This window comes from Oncorhynchus kisutch, linkage group LG29 (genome assembly GCF_002021735.2).
Source record: "Oncorhynchus kisutch isolate 150728-3 linkage group LG29, Okis_V2, whole genome shotgun sequence".
NCBI lineage: Eukaryota > Metazoa > Chordata > Actinopteri > Salmoniformes > Salmonidae > Oncorhynchus > Oncorhynchus kisutch.
The window spans coordinates 9,978,726-10,000,957 of record NC_034202.2 but is presented as its reverse complement, the minus strand read 5'-3'; the positions used below and the strand labels follow the sequence as shown (position 1 = coordinate 10,000,957).

The following is a 22,232-nucleotide window of genomic DNA, read 5'->3' as shown; positions in this document are numbered from 1 at the left end:
ACACTGCACCCCTCATCTTCTTCCTACTCAGAACCAGGACTCGCAGTGCAACCTGACCCCAGCTCTAAAAAGGCCTTATCTACCGTGCAGGAGAAGATTCCTCAGTCACTCTGGGTTGTACCAACGAAACAAAGGCAAGGTTGCAGACCAAATAAGCCTAATAATGTTTTAGTGACGCACAAAATCCTCAGGCCACCCAGTCTCTCACACAGACCAGTCAAAGTAGTCAGCTAACAGATGACCTGCATGAGTAAGACAAGCAACAACAATAGACCATCCAACAGTCCACAGGTTTAGAAGACGTCTCAGCCGGAGTCAGTCTGTCTTGAAGAGTCTCTAAGAGCTTGAAGAGTCTCTAAGAGCCAGGAGACTGAAGAAAATATTGTTGAAATCTTTGGTGTGTAGAACGTTTTGGTTCGTAGAAGGCTGTGGTGAAAACTTTGGTGTGCAGATGTGTATAGAACCTATTCCTGTTTGCTGGTGTGTCAGAGAGAGGAGAGGAGGAAGATATAGCTGTGGGCTCAGGGTTTTTAAGCAGCCTCCTGGCAGAGACCAAGGAAAGGAACCGCAGATGCATGCAGGAGTCTGGAGTCTCAGAAGCAGTTGCACAGCACAACCTTTCATTAGAGGGAGAGACCTCTGGGAGTGACATGATCAACAGCAAACAGCTTAAAGAGCACAAACCATTTAATAAAATGTTACACTTTTCTGAATTATTATGTTACAAAGAAACAATACCCACATGTAACCATCTGAAATCACACGGACATTTCAAGGTACATCGTGTGTGTCGTAAAACAGGTGTCGCATTTCAGTTAGGAAGTAAATTGAGATCCCAATTCAACAATAGAAAGTTACTTACTGAAACGAAATGGCAATTTTCATTCTTCAAATTAGGATTTTGAACACTAGTGAAGGTAATTTGCTTCAGTGGAAGTTCAGAGTAATGCAGTCATTGTTACATTACTGTGATAAACACCTGTTGTTAACCAGACAATGGAAACGAGGATGTAAGTTCACTGACAGAGGAGTAACGGTGCTGCTGGTAGGTTCCTCAAACCTGGGTGGTATTCATTAGTGCACACCGTTTCAAGACGTAGCAAAACTCAAATAAGCGTTTCTTATTGGAAAAGTTCAGGCAGTCCCGCCCTGTTTCAGTCGGCTTTCTTCCGTTTGGGGTCTAGTGAATACCACCCTGATGTTGGACACTCCGGCTGCATCTCAGTAGTCTACAATGGCTTCCTCAGTTTGTCTCCTCTCCACCTGAACTGATCTGGAAACTGGTGATGTCATAGGCCAGCTGTGCACAGCAAGTCTGATTGGTGCACGTTGACATGGAGGCCTAGGATTTGCCAGCCTTGCCCCCTCGGCTCCTCCCCCCGGTGTAGTGGAAACTCTTCAAGGGGTTCTTGCCTCGGAAGTCCTTCTAGGAGGAAAAAGGGATGAGACGGGGTTAGATGGATCAGAGTATCCATTACAAGGAAATGCTTGCTTATTGTTTGCTGTTCCCAGTGTGAAGGAAATAATGGGAGAAAAAAAAGCTACTGGAACATCTGCAACTCCCCAGCGCGGTCTTTGTTGAGCTAGGCTAGGGTTAAGGCCAGGGGTATAGGGATTATGTTAGGGTTAAAGTTATGTCTGGGCTAGAGGTAGTTCGGAACCTTACCTTAAAGGTCGTCTTGACGACCCCATCAGGTTTGGGCTTCTCTCTCCTCCTCCTCTTCCTGCCGGACATTGGGTTGGCCACTCCCCTCAGCGTCGGAGGGACTGAAACGGCCAATGAGAATATTGTTTACATATTACCATAAGCGGAGTGTATGGTTGAAAACCATTATTGATAGGAGAGAGGTCCCTAAGCAATGTGTGTGTCTTACTGAGGTATTCTGGTACGTTCTTCAGGTGTGGCTTGATGACAGCAGGGTGCAGGTCTTTATCGTGCCTCAGCAGCTGCAGGTCTCGGGGGTTGTCCTCAAAGTACGTCTGAGTGACAGAACTGACCAATCAGTGCCATGGAAAAGGAAGAGAAACAGAAAGGGGAGCAGGAGAGAGAGCGAGAGAGAGAAGCCCACTCACCTTGAGTTTCTCTGAGTTGAGCAGCTCCTGTTTGATCTCTTTCAGTCTGGCCTCCCTCACCGCCTGCTTAGTTACTGACCTCATGGCATCCTAGACACACACATTTATTATTACAAAATCCAAACTCAGACTACCCGGTGTATAGCCCACAGCTTTTCAAACCGCACCTGCCCACACCCGCTGGTTCTGTCCAACTCCCACCCGCTACCGCAGAACTGGTCCCGAACCCAACCGCAGTCCCACAATGTTATTTTAGGCGTATGTGACGCAGCTCACTTGCCAGCCATATCAAAAACACGCAAAAATAACCTAAGTAAATAAGGTTAAATTACCAGACATTCTCACATGGCCCATTATATTAGTTTTATAGCCTATCTTTTAGGAGCAGGACGATTTTCAGATGGAGACAAATGTGGGTGAACAATATTTATTTCTAGGCAATGTAGTAAACTATAGCCTAATCATATTTAGGAAGTAAATTTCCTTGAGAAGACTTCCTTGGAAAGTTGCACCATGCTTCTCTGCCCATGCAGGAGGCTGGATCCTACTCTAATTGAGACCACACACACACGCACAAACCTGAACTCGCAGATATGACTACTGAACTGGAGGCAGCAAGAATGACGACAGCGACACTTTCTAGATTTCGCAGTGTCCTATAGGATATAGCCTGCCTTTAAGGAGGACAATATTCAAGCAGAGACAAAATGGGTCTTTTTGTATGAAAATTAAAGTTGCTCGCAACGCTCACCACGGTAGCCCATACGCACGTGCTGCGCCTTTATTCCATCACGTCATTTTTGGATTGCACCCCCACTCACGTTGGTTGAGCGCCATCTACATCTTTCCACGATCCATATTTATTAGCAAAACTTAAGTCTAATCATACATTTCCTTGGAGAGATAACCGCCACGTGATTCTCCACCCATGCAAAAGGCAGCCTACCCTCTTTCACTGAGAGCACACATAAACTAGGCGCACTTGATCTCACATGCCCGACCAGGAGAGGGTTAGTTAACTCCAGGAGCGAATTGTACCATTTTCTTTGTGTGCTTTTAACACAATAGGTAGGCCAACTCATGCAAAGCAGAAAGACGACCGTTTCCAAATGATCGGCGGAAACAACTAAAATAGTTGAATAGTTGTCCGTCTGACCGCCCGCTCCCGACCACAGCATGAAAGAATCCAGACCGCGCCGCAATGATCTCTGTTGGGACCCGCAGCCCCTCTAGTGTGAGGTGAACAAGTGTGATATAACATCCCAGGTGTGCTGTACGTACCCGACAGCGGTATCTGAAGCCCTCAATCTCCTCCATTTTAAACCCGTACGGCTTCAGAGCACACTCGGTGTTATCTGAAAACGCACAACACAGAGACTCTAGGTCAAACACACACAGACTACCGTTACATCCACACAGAGAATAGGTTGTCGTCACAAAGACAGACTACCTCAGATAGAAACACAGTGCCTGATCTTACCGCCAATGAGTGCATCCTCCACCTCTGCCAGCAGGGGGAGCTCTGTGTGTGAGATGAAGGTGAGAGCGGTGCCTGGGTTGTCTGCTCGTGCCGTTCTACAGAAGGAAAAGGTTGAATTGTTGAGCTTTATCCAATACCTTCATCCTTTGAGCGGATAGCCCAGGGGCAAATTTTGAATGACACCCTCTTATAGAGCTCCGCTCAGAAAGTAGTGCACTACAGGAGCAATAGGGCGTGATTCGAGACGTAGACTTTGTGTGTTATTTCAGAGGTGCAGGCTTGTTTATTCAAAATTGAGCAATAGAATTGTATTCTGTTGACACTGACCGTCCAACACGGTGGATATAGGACTCCACGGTGGTGGGAAAGTCAAAGTTGATGACGTTGGAGACATTCTGGAAGTCGATTCCTCTGGAGACACCGTACTCCTTGTCCTTGGCTCTGTGGGAGTCAGGTGTGAGAGGTCAAGGGTCATTGTACCATCACCTGGGGGTGTATTACCTATAAACCGAACCAAACGAAGCAGGGAGCTATGTGAATTTGTCCAATTTGTCCAATAGAAGCAGCTGTACACTGCTACAGTGTACAGCATCCTAACTAAGTGGCTCCTTCTCTGCTACAACAAACAAATTCAGCCCAACTGGGCACAAACGGTATCATTTCAACTCTGGATAAGGCGTATAAAACGACCGATTGCTAAATAGCTTAATTGTATGTTGCAGTATCCCATACCTCCCTGCATTCTTCTTCTTCTTCTTCCCTTTCCCCTCGGTAGCCTGCGCTGTGGTGGTGGGATCAGCCAATACCTGCTCGTCCGTGGCGATGATGTAATCATAGAACCCCTGGTTAAACTGGGTTATGATGTGACACCTGGGGTGAGGGGGGAGGGTGAGAGAGCAGGTAAGTGTTCAGATGTTGATGGATAAAACGGATGGACGTCAATCAACACCTGCATCGTTCCTTCCTTCCCTTCCCTCCCCCCCTCCTTCCCACCCTCCCTCCTCACCTGGAGTGGACAGGCAGCTCAGAGTTGAGTACACAGGTGGGGATGCTGAACTGTTCCAGAAACAGTTTGAGTCTGTAGCACCTCTCCACTGCCCCAACAAACACCAGGGTCTTGCCCTGAACCAGGTGCAGTTTCAACAGGGTGTAGATGAGCAGGAACTTGTCCTCTTCCTCACACTGAACACTGTACTGCTGCAGCTGGGAGCTGTCTGGCAGCTGGGAGCCCTGCAGCTTTAAAATCACCTAGGACGGACACACACACACCACATGAGAGGAATTCCGACAGAGAATATGCTATCAAAGCAGGGCCGTGGTCAGTTGGGCACACCGTCAAAAAACATTTTGAAAAGGAAAACTAAAATGAGCACTACTCTTGTTTGCCTTACAGGATTGTGCAGCAGCAGTTCCTTCAGGGCCTGGACATCCTCACTGAGAGTAGCTGACATTAGGAAGGACTGGTAGATCTTTGGCAGGTGGCTGATGGAATGACACACACTAATTAAAGCATATATACTAAAAATGGGAAAGGGAGATTCCCTCTAAACAGGTTTCCATCCAACCTTTCTTACGCAAGTAAATGTCACAACAGGTCTGATGGAAACGTGTCAACAAAATGACCCTAGACTAGGTGGGATCTTATTGTGTCTGCAAAGATAGTTATGCGAGAAGTTGCGGTGGAATACAATAACCATCATATCGAAGTAAACGGAGTCAAGCAATGACATGTTGTGTGGCCCTCCCACCACGATTCCAGTAAGCACGCACTGTATTAGGCTACAGATCAAATAAGTTATGATGAACTTCACAGGGTGGTGGAAGTGCACGGCGATGAGGGTCGATGCTGCTTTTCAAGCGAATATCGAGCGTCTTATTCCGGTGGCATGATTGGCGGCCGTGACACAAATAAAAAATAATCTTGCGCTTATCCCTAATAATCTCATCATATCGGTAGTCTTCCCGCACTATCTGCAAGCTATTGGCTAGAGAACACCTGCTAAGACCAGAGTGGGTACATTCGCTATACAACGCAACGTTTATTGTGACCTAATTATCAGGAAACCCATGTAGCTTGTATTATTTGGGGGGGGGGGGGGGGGTACAAGGGAATTTAACCGCAAAAGTTATTTGTATGTGCTCGGTCATCACGCACAGCATTTTTATGCAAAACACGTCAATTTGATGGAAACATCTCTCATTGTGAAAATGAGCATATTGATTTTTAGAATATTCACATACATCTTTTGCTAATTCGATGGAAATCTAGCACATTTCAACATAACCACTCACAAACAGTACTCTATTATAGTGACACTATCAGAGTGTGTGCACGTCTCTCCGTCTTGGTGTCTTACCATAGCAGGCTCTTGAGGTCGGCCTCGAAGCCGAAGGAGAAGAGCAGGTCAGCCTCATCTATGACCAGGGTCTCCAGCGAGGACTGCAGGTCCAGGCTCTGGGCACTGAGGTGGGCCAGAACCCTAGAGGGGGTCCCCACTACCACATCTGGCTTTTCCATCAGGATGGGCCTGTCATGAAACACACACACACGTAAGTGCAGGTACACACACAAGCATGAAGACTACAAATGCTTTTCCCCAGGCATTAATATGCAGACCAGAACAAACTGACCTCTGGGCAGACAGGTCAGCCTTCCCGGAGATGTCTGCCACCCTCACGTCTCTGGCACAGTAGGCAGTCAGCTGGCGGATCATGGCCTGTACCTGCTGCCCCAGCTCCTTGGTAGGAACCAGGATCAACACTCTCACTGCCTGCTCACGGACATTCTGGAGAGAACACACACGCAAGGTTCAAGCTGCTCCCCCTCGCTACATCACCTACCACTATGCTAACTACTGATTACTCTTAGCCCAATCGAAGGGCCCTGCCACTACTACCAGAGATGGTCTAAAGCACAGGTGTCAAACTCGTTCAACGGAGGGAAGACTCAAGTCTCTTTGGGTTTCCACTCCTCCCCTGTACTTGATGGACCAAAGAATAATCAATTAAGATCACTGGTTAGTTAGGAACTGCACTCACCTGGTTGAGGTCTTACTTGGCTCCGCTCTAGCCTCTATGAATCAGAGAGTGAAAGACTCCTCTCTCTCGTCTAACATTTTGTGAACAGTCCCATGAATGCGCTCTACCTGTTGTTCTGATTTTGTCATGTAGGAGGTAATCGGAGACAAAATACCCAGAGAGTAGTGTTATTAACCTGACTTGCAGTATGCTGGTCTGTATATCGGTTTGTATTTTCAATGCGAATGCAATTAGCATGCGACTTGCATAGTGTGTCAACAATGGCCGAGTTTAACCCGAAGCACAGACCAAATGTTATCCCACCCAATCAGCTGGCATATTTCACAAGCACTTCCAGGTGACTGCAAAGGAACACGCTTTGGTCGACAACGTTCGGTTACATGCAGCCATTGTTCACATATTGTGCATCACATGGAACTCACCAGAACCTACCGGTGCTGCAAAACGTTGGGTAAACAACATTTTCCTGTGGATACCCCATCCACACTTCCTACAGCCAAACGTACCAACAGCACAGACAACCAGTAAAGTACGTTTAAATGTCTTGTTGAAACTATTGAATATTTCTTAAAGCGGCTTATTTTGGACTGATAGCCATGGAGTACCCATGGTAAGTGTTGATTAGACCACAGCCATACCACCCTCCACCCATCCATCCATGGAATGAGTTTGACACCCATGATCTAATGTTATAAACCCCTTGATACTGTATGGCCTTTGCTACTACTACTTCTCACTTGTTTGGATGTCAAGATACGCTGGATGATAGGCACAGCGTAAGCAGCTGTTTTTCCTGAGCCAGTCCTGGCCCGGGCTAGAATGTCCTTGCCCTCCAGTGCCAGTGGAATGGCTTTCTCCTGGATCAAAGTGGGCTGAGCCCAGCCCAAGTCCGCCAGCGCCTAGGTGGGGGAAAAAAATAGGTGTCTTAGTTACTAGCTAGGAAATCATATCAGAACAAAATACTGTGTGACGTTATATGATCTCATTCGTTAATTTCTGAAATATTCTCCATGACAACTTCTTGAATTTCCTGTATTTAAGGTGATTGTTTAAATAACTAGCGAACTAGTTACATAACGAAATAACGTAGTTACATAGATAACTAGGTTAATTCTACGTCCCATATAAAATTGAATACGTTGATATCCAGACAGATTGACAGGCAAAGTAAACACTTTTCCATGGTAGCTAGCTAACAGTTAGCTATCGTTAGCGACGTATGTTAGCTATCCACGGCGTTCAGTGTCTACTGGCGTATAGTTCTCGCATTTATATCACAATTGAGGTCATGCAATTTAACAATTCATTTATCCTCATATAGTTTCACAGGAGATAAGAACATCTACCTTTAAAATGCGATCATCTATGCCCATTTCATGGAACTGCAGCCTGTCGGTAGCCATTTCTTGTCTCTAGTGCTTCCACCAGGCTTCGACACGTGTGTACGTCGCTTGACTTCTACGTCATCCATCACTTGAGCAGGGACGCGTATAACATTTTTTATTTGTTTTTACAAAAGGCAACATTATTCCCGTCAATTAATACATTTTCGAATCTATATTTTGGCCGTTTTTAATTAGTTAAAATATGTACAAATCACGTATGCAATAATAGATTAAATAGATTATTATACCACAACTCAATTGTATAAAGACCAATAGACTCTGGATGGCGATATTGGACTACTTATCCTTAAAAGCACACGTTTTTAACCTCGATATATACATGATATATACCTTTCTCCAAGCAGCAGGATACTATGACCGCAGGAGCCACGGGGCACGAACGCAGATTTTTTTCTCTCTCAAAATATGTCCCCTGCAAAGTGCAGTGCAACTGTTTTTCACAGCATTGCAACCATCTATGAAAAAAATATATGAATAATTTTGACGTATTTAAGCTAAACTTGCCACACACTGTATATGGGATACTTATTGGTTTGTAGAGAAGAAGAAAAAAAATGTACTAACTGTCTCGTAAACTGGGGTGTGAAATACTCAATAGGGTCTCTACTAACCAAATATTATTTTGGGGGACTATGTTACATTACCTGCTACTGGCTTTTCACTCCACCCCTCCACAGCCCCCAATAAAATACACTATATTTGGGGGAAAATACTGGCTTGTAGAGAGTACTGTTCTACCGGTCTCGGCTAAAGTGGGGTGGAAAATAGAAAGTAGGGTCTCTACTAACCAAATACAGTTAGTTTTGGAGGTAAACTGTATCGAACATATCCAGCAGCACTTCGTTCTCCACCTCCTCCATAGCCCCCAAATGCAATACACTGTAACGCACTGTAACACACTGTACATGGGATACATAGGTTATTGGGTTGTAGAGAGAACTATCCTACCTGGCTCAGCTAAAGTGGGTGGGTCTCTATTCTCTGTTAACCAAATATGGTTCATTTTTGAGGGGGGGTCTGCGTCTTACATATCATATTAGCCATCTAGAAACACATCTTTAAATTACCTGGTAATATCCACGGTCCTGAAATCAATACACACTCAACAAAAAATAAAAGAAACCAAAACGAAAATCTTGTTTATTTACAAGTGAAATGTAATGAACATTAACAAGGCTATTAGGACACAGTATAATCACACTTTCTGAACAGGAATGGAGAAAATGATTTACAAGTTGTAGGCTGATATGTGCAGCTTTTCTGTCAAGGTTTGTAGGAAGGATCACATATTTCCATCCATGTCACCAGGAAGGCTCAGACAATGAATTGTACTCGTGAGGAAACACTCTATAACTGCAGGTGGCAGTACATCACCAACCTTGGCTTTATACCTCTTCAGGTGGCAGAAATGTACCCTTTTAGTTTGTTTACCAACTCATTTTTTATTTTTTACGAGGCAAGCCAGTGAGGGAAATGGGGATAACAAGTCACAACAACTGAAATATGTCTTCCGCATTTAACACAACCCCTCTGTCAACATCCACATCTTCGGCGCCCGGGGAACAGTGGGTTAACTGCCTTGTTCAGGGGCAGAACAACAGATTTTTACCTTGTCAGCACGGGGATTCGATCTAACAACCTTTCGGTTACTGGCCCAACGCTCTAACCACTAGGTTACCTGCCGCCCCTCATAGAAGTATTAGTAGAAAATGGACTACTTCAAAAGGGAGATGTTTTAGGGTTTGGCCAGGGTAGGCCGTTATTGGAAATAAGAATTTGTTCTTAACTGACTTGCCTAGTTAAATAAAGGTTAAATATTTTTCTTTTTTCAAAGCACTTGGCCTTCCCGTTCTGTGAGCTTATGTGGCCTACCACTTCGTGGCTGAGATGCTGTTTCTCCTAGAGGTTTCCACTTCACAATAACAGCACTTACAGTTGCCCGGGGAAGCTCTAGCAGGGAAGAAAGTTGACGAACTGACTTGTTGGAAAGGTGGCGTCCTATGACGCTGCCACGGTGAAAGTCACTGAGCTCTTCAGTACAGGCCATTCTACTGCCAGTGTTTGTCTATGGTGATTGCTAATTTGAATGGGTGTCCACATACTTGTGGTGTATTTGTGTGTCTGTAACTTTCTCACTCATCATTATTAATAATTAACGACTAAAACTTCTGTAATTTCTAAATGTACAAACAAAACAAACCAAAATAAAATATGAACCATCATGAATTATGTTTATTTAGAATTTTTGGCGGGGCAAAATCTGACAAGGTTTTCAAAAAACATATTTTTTTTGGGGGGGGGGGGGGGGGGGGGGGGGTTCAAGCCTCTAAATCTTTTTGTCCCGAATACAGTGTTATGTTTAGGGAAAATCCAATATGACACATTACTGAGTACCACTCCACATATTTTCAAGAATAGTGATCACTGCATCATGATATGAGTATGCTAGTAAGGACTGGGGAGTTTGTTTGGATAAATTGTTTAACTAAGAACATGCAAAATCCTAGAAAAAAACCTGATTCAGTCCGCTTTCCACCAGACACTGGGAGATTAATTCACCTTTCAGCAGGACAATAACCTAAATCTACACTGGAGATGCTTACCAAGAAGACAGTGTATGTTTCTGTGTGGCCGAGTTACGGTTTTGACTTAAATCTGCTTGAGAATCTATGGCAAGAACCTGAAAATGTTTTTAGCCAATGTAGGTGTAAAGGACGTCACGCTGTTTGCTTAGCGAGTACCACTTCCTCCTGATTATGCTCACACTGAGGCTCGAACCCAGTAACTATGCCTTGCTTGCACACGTGACCACCCTCCCAAAGTATTGTACCAGTCGGCACCACACTAAAAGCTAGCTATTTGCTTGCATAAGTGGGGACACTTCAGGCTGAGGAGTACGTTTTACACATCCCCATGTGCTACACTTGCACCTGTCTGACAAATTTTCTCCCCATAATGCAACACACTTTGAAAGGTGGTGACCAATGATGGTCATCGACTTGATGGCTGGGGCAGAGGCACCAGAAAGAGATCTGCTGAGGTGTGTGATTTGTCTCTTTGTTCACCTCAAAGGAAAATGTATGTTCTGTGAGATTGGGCCATGTGTTCATGTATGTGTGTTTCTGGGAGGACAGCAGAGTGAGGGGTTGTGACCAGAAGAGGAGGAGGTGGAAGGAGGAGGAGAAGTGAGCTCATCCCAAAAAGACCTCCACTACCGCACCTCAGTCCTGCCCTCTTCTCCTGCTTCCCCAGAAATCGGTGAGTCCACCTGTCATTCATTCATTTATCTAATCAGGCATTCAACAAATCTGTACATCTGGTAATTGATCCTCCCCTCCCTTCTCCCTGTCTCCCCCAGTGTGTCCTGTGACAGTCTAGAGCTCCAGCGTCACTACCCCCACCTCCCGCTTCTGCCACCTCACAATCAACTGGATTGACAGCCTTCCTTCCTTCCTTCCTTCCTTCCTTCCTTCCTTCCTTCCTTCCTTCCTTCCTTCCTTCCTTCCTTCCTTCCTTCCTTCCTTCCTTCCTTCCTTCCTTCCTTCCTTCCTTCCTTCCTTCCTTCCTTCCTTCCTTCCTTCCTTCCTTCCTCCCAACCCCTCCACTCCCCTTCCTCTTCCCACAGCCCTGTCTCTTACTACATAGGTCCGGCCCAGCCCGAGCCCAACAAACACACACACACACAGAGAGAGAGGCCACAGAATAAGGCACTCACACACACTCACCACCCGTGTGTCTTGTTTGCCCAATGGATGGTAACTGTGTGTGTGTCACAGGTGCTGCTGTTGTCCATGGCCAGATCAGAGGAGCTGTACAGACGGTCCAGTATGATCAGACATAACCACAGGTGAGCACTGTGGGCACCATGCCTCTTTCATCAAGGTGAGGACGGTTACGTTGTGATTGGGTACAGACCGCAATTTACCTCAACTATAATAAGCACATCATCTTTCTCTCTTCTCCCCCTTCTTCGACAGTTCCTGTTGGGGGAAGTGGGGTCCAAGCCTGCTGAAGGACCTTCAGGCGCTGCTGAGGACCGCCTTGCACTGCGTGATGGAATGTAGTGGATTGGACCTCGGCACCTGCTCCCAGTGGTCAGTATACACACACGTTCACAGTCAGTCCCACACACACACTACACAAGCACATGTTCATGCTCACACACTGTGGAGATTAGATGAATTTGTCCCAGGCGTCCAGAAAGGCGTGTTTTTGCACTGGGTTAAAGATGAGTGTATCCGTTTTGCACTGGGTTAAAGATGAGTGTATCTGTTTTGGAATCGGACAGCCTCCTGGTCAAAAGGCAAAGTCGGACCCATAAAACTGTGACATAATTGGCTCAAAACAAAAGTGACGTAAGCATGTTGAGTATTGTTTTGTTTTTTAAAGCTTTATCTGCATTCCCAATGAAAACTAGTTTGAAAATACAAACAGATATTTTATGGAAAAGAGATGTATGTTTCTGGACGATGCATCATGCTGCCTTGTTGACAACATGACCGAACAGATTTGAGAAGGGCACTCCTCCCTCACCGTTTTTGCCCGTTCACGCCACGGGCCGTAGACCGGTGCCCCACGGCTCAGTGTAATCAAATCCGTCCGCTCTCTCAACTCTCACAGATATACACACACATATACATAGGCAGTACAACAGCCAATCAGATGCTTGCTTTGTTTTGCCCTTTTCCACTTTATGTGGCACTCCATCTACAAACCAGTAACAGTGAATTGGAATGAACAACCGTCCCTCTCTCTCTATCAGGTATAAGTGTCTCTGTTACCTGATGTCTGGCGGATGGTACCTACGGAGGAGGACAAGAACACATTCAGAACGTAACATCAGACGTGTGTGACCTTGTGTTTGTGAGTGAGTTCCAGCCATATCATCTAGAAGTCACAGCTCGCTGCTATTCTAAGGCTTTGACATTGTCTGTGTATCAGGAGGGGGCCCCTCTCCCTGCCAACCTGTGCCTGGTTACAGAACGTAGACCTGGGCTAGGCCCGTCCCCCTCTCCTCTCTCCTGAAGCAGCACACCTCAACAACCAAGGAGGCCTTCGAGGTAAAGTAGGCCCCTAGACCACACGGAGTTACACTGATATGTAATGTACTAATCTGCTTTGGAGTAAATTCATCCTCATGATACAAAATAAATTATTATAATGACCGCTCTCTATTCTCACCTGCAGCGACAGGTGAGCTGACCTTCACAACATCTTACTGCCACTAGGGCTGTGGCTCACACCTACCCAGGTGCAGGAGTTGTTGAATAAGGTGTGTGTGGAGGGACAATGTCCATACAAGATAGCCTCTCGCTGGGAGGAGCCAGAACCTAATATCAGCATGGAAGGCTATGCATTCTCTTATCTAAAATTAGATGATCATTCTAAGAAATTCCTTGTCTGTGTCAGGCGATTGCCTCAAGGCCAGGATGTAAAGTGGATATTCCAACAGCCCTAGAGCTATGAGATCAGAGGTATTTACACAATCAATTTAAATAAGGAGAAATGGCCTCACTTTTACTCTCCTGCTGGATGATAACGTTGTGAATGAGCCATCCTCACACCATTATACACACACACACACACGCACACGCACACACACACACACACACACACACACACACACACACACACACACACACACACACACACACACACACACACACACACACACACACACACACACACACACACACACACATACACACACACACACACTGAGCGAAAGAGAGTGGTGGCCAATAAAGATAAGGATCTGTACTTTACTCTGTTTCTACAAGACAACTATAGATATTGAATAGATAATGATATAATGGACAAACAGAGATACTGGACACATCTACCTTCTTTACATGCCACAGTTTATGTAGGGTATGTTTTTGACCATGACACCACTTAGGATAGACAATGACAAAGTCCTTGTTTGAACCTTTACACAAACACATTCATAAACAGTCATATAACATACAGTCGTGGCCAAAAGTTTTGAGAATGACACAAATATATATTTTCATAAAGTCTGCTGCCTCAGTTTGTATGATGGCAATTTGCATAAACTCCAGAATGTTATGAAGAGTGATCAGATGAATTGCAATTAATTGCAAAGTCCCTCTTTGCCATTCAAATGAACTGAATCCCCCAAAAACATTTCCACTGCATTTCAGTCCTGCCACAAAAGGACCAGCTGACATCATGTCAGTGATTCTCTCGTTAACACAGGTGTGTTGACGAGGACAAGGCTGGAGGTCACTCTGTCATGCTGATTGAGTTCAAATAACAGACTGGAAGCTTCAAAAGGAGGTTGGTGCTTGGAACCATTGTTCTTCCTCTGTCAACCATGGTTACCTGCAAGGAAACACATGCCATCATCATTGATTTGCACAAAAGGGCTTCATAGGCAAGGATATTGCTGCCAGTAAGATTGCACCTAAATCAACCATTTATCAGATCATCAAGAACTTCAAGGAGAGCGGTTCAATTGTTGTGAAGAAGGCTTCAGGGCGCCCAAGAAAGTCCAGCAAGCGCCAGGACGTCTCCTAAAGTTGATTCAGCTGCGGTATCGGGGCACCACCAGTACAGAGCTTGCTCAGGAATGGCAGCAGGCAAGTGTGAGTGCATCTGCACGTACAGTAAGACGAAGACCTTTGGAGGATGGCCTGGTGTCAAGAAGGGCAGCAAAAAAGCCACTTCTCTCCAGGAAAAACATCAGGGACAGACTGATATTCTGCAAAAGGTACAGGGATTGGACTGCTGAGGACTGGGGTAAAGTCATTTTCTCTGATGCATCCCCTTTCCGATTGTTTGGGGCATCTGGAAAAAAGCTTGTCCGGAGAAGACAAGGTGAGCGCTACCATCAGTCCTGTGTCATGCCAACAGTAAAGCATCCTGAGACCATTCATGTGTGGGATTGCTTCTCCGCAAAGGGAGTGGGCTCACTCACAATTTTGCCTACGAACACAGCCATGAATAAAGAATGGTACCAACACATCCTCCAAGAGCAACTTCTCCCAACCATCCAGAAACAGTTTGGTGACGAACAATGCATTTTCCAGCATGATGCAGCACCTTGCCATAAGGCAAAAGTGATAACTAAGTGGCTCGGGGAACAAAACATCAATATTTTGGGTCCATAGCCAGGAAAATCCCCGGACCTTAATCCCATTGAGAACCTGTGGTCAATCCTCAAGAGACAGGTGGACAAACAAAACCCCACAAATTCTGACAAACTCCAAGCATTGATTATGCAAGAATGGGCTGCCATCAGTCAGGATGTTGACCAGAAGTTAATTGACAGCATGCCAGGGCAGATTGCAGAGGTCTTGAAAAAGAAGGGTCAACACTGCAAATATTTACTCTTTGCATCAACTTTTTGTAATTGTCAATAAAAAGCATTTGACACTTATGAAATGCTTGTAATTATACTTCAGTAATCCATAGTAACATCTGACAAAAATATCTAAAGACACTGAAGCAGCAAACTTTGTGGAAATTAATATTTGTGTCATTCTCAAAACTTTTGGCCACGACTGTACACATACATGTTAAGTCTCTCTCTCTGTGTGTTCAAGTAACTGTGGGCTGTTTACATGGAGCTCCAGTGAAGGAGAAGACGTGTGGCTGGAAGTCTGGAGGGTCCAGGGAGGCAACACCAGGTGTGGGGGCTGAGGTGGTGTCCTACAGGGGCCGTGTGGTCAACATCCCCAGCCTGCTGCAGGCCCTGGAGGCAGCAGACGGGACAAGGCAAGCCCCGGAACTCAGCATCACAGCCCTACAGGACACACTCGGTTATACATGCACACATACCTCTCTCTCTTTTCATTCTCTTTCTCACACGCTCACTCACTCACTCACTCACTCACTCACTCACTCACTCACTCACATAATATGTTAGACTCCTATTATCCATGTTGTTAATGTCATAGATTTAGACCGGCTAACCTTCTGTTCTCTCTCTACCACCTCCCCCTCTTTACCTTTCTTCACTCTCCCTTGCTTATGACAATTTGTTCTTAACTGACTTGCCTAGTTAAATAAAGGTAAAAAAAATATATATATATTATAATGTGCTAATATGGCTCAAATTCGCCAGCCAGGGAGGTCTTAGTAGCAGACTGGAAAAGGTGGCGCTTCCGATCTCGTCCTATAAGAAGCCGAAGGAGGACGCTGGTCACATGATTGCCCTCATCCACAAGATGCAGAAAATGGTGGAAAAGGTGAGACGTTATAATTGTTAAATAAACAGTCCAATGTTATAGCAGAGTGTGTTGCCTCACAATCCTCAATACGGGGTTTGTCTAGCACAGACGACAAGCCTGACCCCATCAAAAACAGAGACGGAGGATGAAGAGCACTGATTGGTTGGAGCAGAACAGAGGAGGGAAGATGAACTTGAAAGATTACACTACTACTACACACACAATACTACTACAGTCACTCTACTGGGATGATAGAGTGACGACACACACAATACTACTACAGTCACTCTACTGGGATGATAGAGTGACGACACACACAATACTACTACAGTCACTCTACTGGGATGATAGAGTGACGACACACACAATACTACTACAGTCACTCTACTAAGATGATAGAGTGACGACACACACAATACTACTACAGTCACTCTACTGGGATGATAGAGTGACGACACACACATAAGTACATGATGTGTTTCTCTTTCCAGACTGTCACCACACAGGAGACCATTTCAACACTAGAGCAAAATTATAAAATGTATTAACTTCTATTTATTTCTCAACTTACTCCCTAGTTCTGAACTCGTCAGGAGAGATATATGTATTTTTTCATGATGATGTAAATGTTACTGCAAACATTCTTCCTTCAACAATTACTTCCATCCATGGTTGAAATGTGATTTTGGAGGAATAAACACTTTTGAAAACATTTGCACGTCATTGTCAAGCTATTTTGGTATTCCTGTTGTATGTGTGATTTGACAAGGAAAACGATTCTGGCCTCAAATATTGGACTATCTACTCACACGGCTAACTTTTCACACAGCAGTGCAGCTACGGGGAGCTAGAGCTTCAGCCGTACAGGCTAAGACAAACTAGCCTAGTGTCACGAATATTACCGAAGGGGAGCCCCTTCTTGTTCGGGTGGCGCTCGGCGGTCGTCGTCGCCGGTCTACTAGCTGCCACCGATCCTTTGTTCCGTGTTCGTTTGGTTTTGTCTAATTAGTTTCACCTGTTCCTTGTTTGGTTGTTAGGGTGGGGTTATTTAAGTTCGTTTAGCCCGCTCCTGTTTGTGCGGGCTTGTTCATCTGTATTTCTGAGAGGTGTTAGTGTTTTGTTGGGTTTGCTCGCTGTCCTAGTATTTCACAATAGGGTACTATTTTGTTTTATAGTTACACCTGTGTTGGGTATACTATTTTGTTTTATAGTTACGCCTGTGTTGGGTATACTATTTTGTTTTATAGTTACGCCTGTGTTGGGTATACTATTTTGTTCCTGTGATTTTGGACATTAAAGCGTGTTTTAATAACAAAAAGCTGCTATGTGGGGAATCAAAGATGGCTTTTCAGCTTGTTGTATTGTTATTGATACCATGTCTTGTCTTGAGGTGTTTTTACTGACCTCATGTAAATGCTAATATTTGCAAAGATTCGCTAGCTAACTAACAAATGTAGCAATGACATTTGAGAGACAAGTGCTCATTGTGCAGATGTATTTATGTTTTAGTTAAGTACTTGGAGACTAAATGTAATTTAAATGTTATCAACAATCTAAGCCAACCCCGTCTCTTTTGCCCCATAGTTGCGAACATGTCGGTTTTGTTGCTAAACAACCAACCCCTCTATACAGTGGCCCAACTACAAATGACTGTTGGTACTCTCCGATATCAATATATTTGACTGTAATGTCGGGCCCTACCACTGAGGTATAATAAGAACTGGAGATTTCTTCCAAGATTGTCTGACAGTTGTTATCAAGATAATCTACTAACGTTTGCATATGCCAATTTATGGACTGCCTATTTCCAGGTTGCATCCAGTTTATACTGACATGCACACTAACACACAATGTCATCACATTGGGCTGTGAATGATGACAATAGCAACAAAAAAAAACTGTCTCAGTGACAATTATTTGATTAATTCAATGGATGTTTTGTGCACAAAGATGACTACGGTGTCTTATTAGGAATTTTCTAATATTACTTCTCTGTGGCCGTCTATGGAAATTGTCTTTCTGGGCCGGGAGTCAGTTAAACTGCTGTGTTCTTTTTTGTTCTGGGTCTGTGTCTTGTGACGGCTTTAGAACAGGAAACCAGGGCCATTTGGAGGAAGTGAGTGCATGGAGACACATCAAATCAAATCAAATGTTATTAGTCACATGCGTTGAATACTCCAGGTGTAGACCTAACAATGAAATGCTTACTTACGGGCCCCTAACCAACAATGCAGTTCAAATTAAAAGATAAATACATTCGAATAAGAATAAGATTTCAAGTAAACAGCAGCAGTAAAATAACAATAGCAAGACTATATAAAGGGGGGTACCAGTACAAAGTCAATGTTAGTCGAGGTAATTGAGGTAATATGTACATGTAGGTAGAGTTATTAAAGTGACTATGCATAGATAATAACAACAGAGAGTAGCAGCGGAGTAAGGGAGGGGGGGCAGTGCAAATAGTCTGGGTAGCCATTTGATTAGCTGTTCAGGAGTCTTATGGCTTGGGGGGTAGAAGCTGTTTAGAAGCCTCTTGGACCTAGACCTGGGACTCCGGTACCGCTTGTCATGCGGTAGCAGAGAGAACAGTCTATGACTAGGGTGGCTGGAGTCTTTGGCCATTTTTAGGGCCTTCCTCTGACACCGATTGGTATAGAGGTCCTGGATGGCAGGAACCTTTTCCCCAGTGATGTACTGGGCCGTACGCACTACCTACCCTCTGTAGTGCCTTGCGGTCGGAGGCTGAGCAGTTGCCATACCAGGCAGTGATGCAACCAGACCACCATGCTCTCGACGGTGCAGCTGTAGAACCTTTTGAGGTTCTGGGGACCCATGCAAAATATTTTCAGACTCCTGAGGGGGAATAGATTTTGTTGGGCCCTCTTCACGACTGTCTCGGTGTGCTTGGACCATGTTAGTTTGTTGGTGATATGGACACCAAGGAACTTGAAGCTCTCAACCTGCTCCACTGCAGCCCCGTCGATGAGAATGGAGGCGTACTCAAACCTCTTTTTCCTGGAGTCCACAATCCTCTTCTTTGTCTTGATCACGTTGAGGGAGAGGTTGTTGTCCTGGCACCACACGGCCAGGTCTCTGACCTCCTCCCTATAGGCTGTCTTTTCGTTGTCGGTGTCGGTACCACTGTTGTGTCATCTGCAACTTAATGATGGTGTTGGAGTCATGCTTGGCCGTGCAGACATGAGTGAACAGGGAGTACAAGAGGGGACTGTGCATGCACCACTGAGGGGCCCCTGTGTTGAGGATCAATACAGTTGTTGCCTACCCTTACCACCTGGGGGTGGCCCGTCAGGAAGTCCTGGATCCAGTTGCAGAGGGAGGTGCTTAGTCCCAGGCTCCTTAGCTTATTGATGAGCTTTGAGGGCACTATGGTATTGAATGCTGAGCTGTCGTCAATGAATAGCATTCTCACTTAGGTGTTCCTTTTCTCCTGGTGGGAAATGGCAGTGTGCAAGAAGATGAAGTATGGGGCAAAGGGATAAGACATTCTGCTTAGTATAGTGAGTAGGAATGAAGGTCAGTCAATCCGGAAAATGTCAAGAACTTTGAAAGTTTCTTAAAGTGCAGTCACAAAAACCATCAAGCACTATGATGAAACTGGCTCTCATGAGGACCGCCACAGGAAAGGAAGACCCAGAGTTACCTCTGCTGCAGAAGATAAGTTAATTAGAGTAACATGCCTGAGAAATTGCAGCCCAAATAAATGCTTCACAGAGTTCAAGTAACAGACACATCTCAACATCAACTGTTCAGAGGAGACTGCGTGAATCAGGCCTTCATGGTTGAATTGCTGCAAAGAAACCACTACTAAAGGACACCAATGAGAAGAAGAGACTTGCTTGGGCCAAGAAACACGAGCAATGGACATTAGACCGGTGGAAATTTTGACATTTTGGTTCCAACCGCCGTGTCTTTGTGAGATGCAGAGTCGGTGAACGGATGATCTCTGCAAGTGTGGTTCCCACCGTGAAGCATGGAGGAGCAGGTGTGATGGTGCTTTACTAGTGACACTGTCTGTGATTTATTTTGAATTCAAGGCACACTTTACCAGCATGGCTACCACAGCATTCTGCAGTGATACGTCATCCCATCTGGTTTACGCTTAGTGGGACTATCATTTGTTTTTCAACAGGACAATGACTCAACACACCTCCAGGCTGCGTAAAGGCTATTTGAAGGAGAGTGATGGAGTGCTGCATCATAGTGCTGCATCATATGACCTGGTCTGCACAGTCACCCGACCTCAACCCAATTGAGATGATTTGGGATGAGTTGGACCGCAGAGTGAAGGAAAAGCAGCCAACAAGTGCTCAGCATATATGGAAACTCCTTCAAGACTGTTGGAAAAGCATTCCAGGTGAAGCTGGTTGAGATACTGTCAAGAGTGCGCAAAGGTGTCATCAAGGTAAAGGGTGGCTACTTTAAAGAATTTGTTTAACACTTTTTTGGTTCCTACATGATTCCATATGTGTTATTTCATATTTTGATGTCTTCACTATTATTCTACAATGTAGAAAATATCAAAATAAAGAAACCCCATTGAATGAGTAGGTGTGTTAAAACTTTTGATTGGTACTGTACATACTTTAGTATACTGTACTTGAAATACCAGGATGTCATTGCAACACAAAATAAAATCACTATACTGGTCATATAATATAAATACCATCAAAGGATAAATACTATACAATCAAAAAACTGTGCACGTTTTCTGGAATCTTTCTCAGCTGCATTTGATTTGCACAGCAGTGTATCCCAGTGGATACAAACCAATGAAGCTGTTGAGTAATTATGTGCATCGCTCTATTGTGATTTGATTGCCCATCCTTTTCATTCCAACACCACTGTGGGCAGTTGTGTTGGAGGGGTGATCTAGGATCAGCCCCCCCCCCCGTTCATTCATTCAAATCTTAAATGCAAGATCAGCAATTCTACTCTGAGCCGCCTATAAATACAATGCTACCTTGAGAGAAAACTATTCGAAAACAGAATATAGCTATGTTTAGGAAAGGAATGCTTTTTTTGTAGCTCTAATGAAGTTATAATTAGAATTCAGTTTGAGTCTGACTGAGCAATAAGAGGGCAGACAGACGGCCTCTTGACTTCATATTCTACCACTAATAAAAGTATTCACTCTGAATAAACTGATAGAAATCAGTGCAGTGTTTACCTGATAGAATGTTACTCTAGACAAAGAAAAGGAAGTACTCGCGGGAAAACCACGTGTTTTGGTAATGTGACTGTCACCATGTCAGAGGCCGTGTGATTCAGTGTGTGCCTGTGTCAAAAACGGTGTTATGCTTCTGTCAGCGATTGGGCAGGAAGGCATGTGACAGAACAACCATTTCAGCTCTTGATCACTCCACCAGACAGGTCCTTTGAAGCTCAGTTGGTAGAGCATGGCGCTTGTAACACCAGGCTTTTATGTCTGATCACACGAGAACAGTACTGATCACCGGCTTCAGTCCATTTCTATAGTTTTCAATACATTTTTTTTTTAAATCAAAATAAAAGCCAGAAAAACAGACAGAACATACACAATGTCCAGATAGAAACACAGTGTATAGAACAGACATGCCTGTCTGTCATGCAGAGCTAGTAGTGGCATCAGGTCTATGTGTTGCAGCCCATCGATACAGCTCCACGATGAGGTGTTTTTGGGTGAGAAGAGACACAACTGGAGAGGGCATGCCCCCCCCTAGTAAGACTGACTGATCCTGCAGCCTGTTCTCTCACCAGACTACCATTAAACACCATTTGAGGTCCAGATCCTTTAGCGAACTGCAGTGTTTTCCCAAGGTGTGAAGTATGTGATGTAATGAACACAATTCAACTATCTCTGGCTACAATTGCTGTTCAAGCTTTTTACCAGCCAGCTAGCACACAAAGTTCTGAGAACTATATGTTTCTTAGAGCTTGGTGAGAGCGTATTTGACCTACGGTTATTTTGCATACAACCTTCCCAGGATTGCAGGATAGTTGCTTGGCATTGGAACATTCTTAGCACATTTATTAAGGAAC

The 22,232-nt window shown here is 44.7% G+C and overlaps 1 protein-coding gene across 2 annotated transcripts; it reads right to left on the bottom strand.

Moving 5' to 3' along the window:
• Positions 1–669: 669 nt before the first annotated feature.
• On the bottom strand, positions 670–8,064 carry ddx56 (DEAD (Asp-Glu-Ala-Asp) box helicase 56). 2 transcript variants are annotated; one of them, XM_020472345.2, is made up of 14 exons: positions 7,939–8,064; positions 7,330–7,491; positions 6,185–6,339; positions 5,911–6,081; positions 4,945–5,035; positions 4,560–4,801; positions 4,286–4,423; positions 3,881–3,994; positions 3,554–3,648; positions 3,355–3,428; positions 2,074–2,163; positions 1,875–1,980; positions 1,667–1,767; positions 670–1,426 (listed from the first exon to the last, which is right to left on the bottom strand). In XM_020472345.2, exons 1-14 carry the CDS (start codon positions 7,993–7,995, stop codon positions 1,343–1,345), a joined length of 1,680 nt encoding a protein of 559 aa, XP_020327934.1. In that variant the 5' UTR covers positions 7,996–8,064; the 3' UTR covers positions 670–1,342. The 2 variants fall into 2 exon arrangements, with proteins under 2 accessions (XP_020327934.1, XP_020327935.1); XM_020472346.2 differs by having other exon boundaries at positions 670–1,423; positions 7,939–8,048.
• Positions 8,065–22,232: the final 14,168 nt, after the last annotated feature.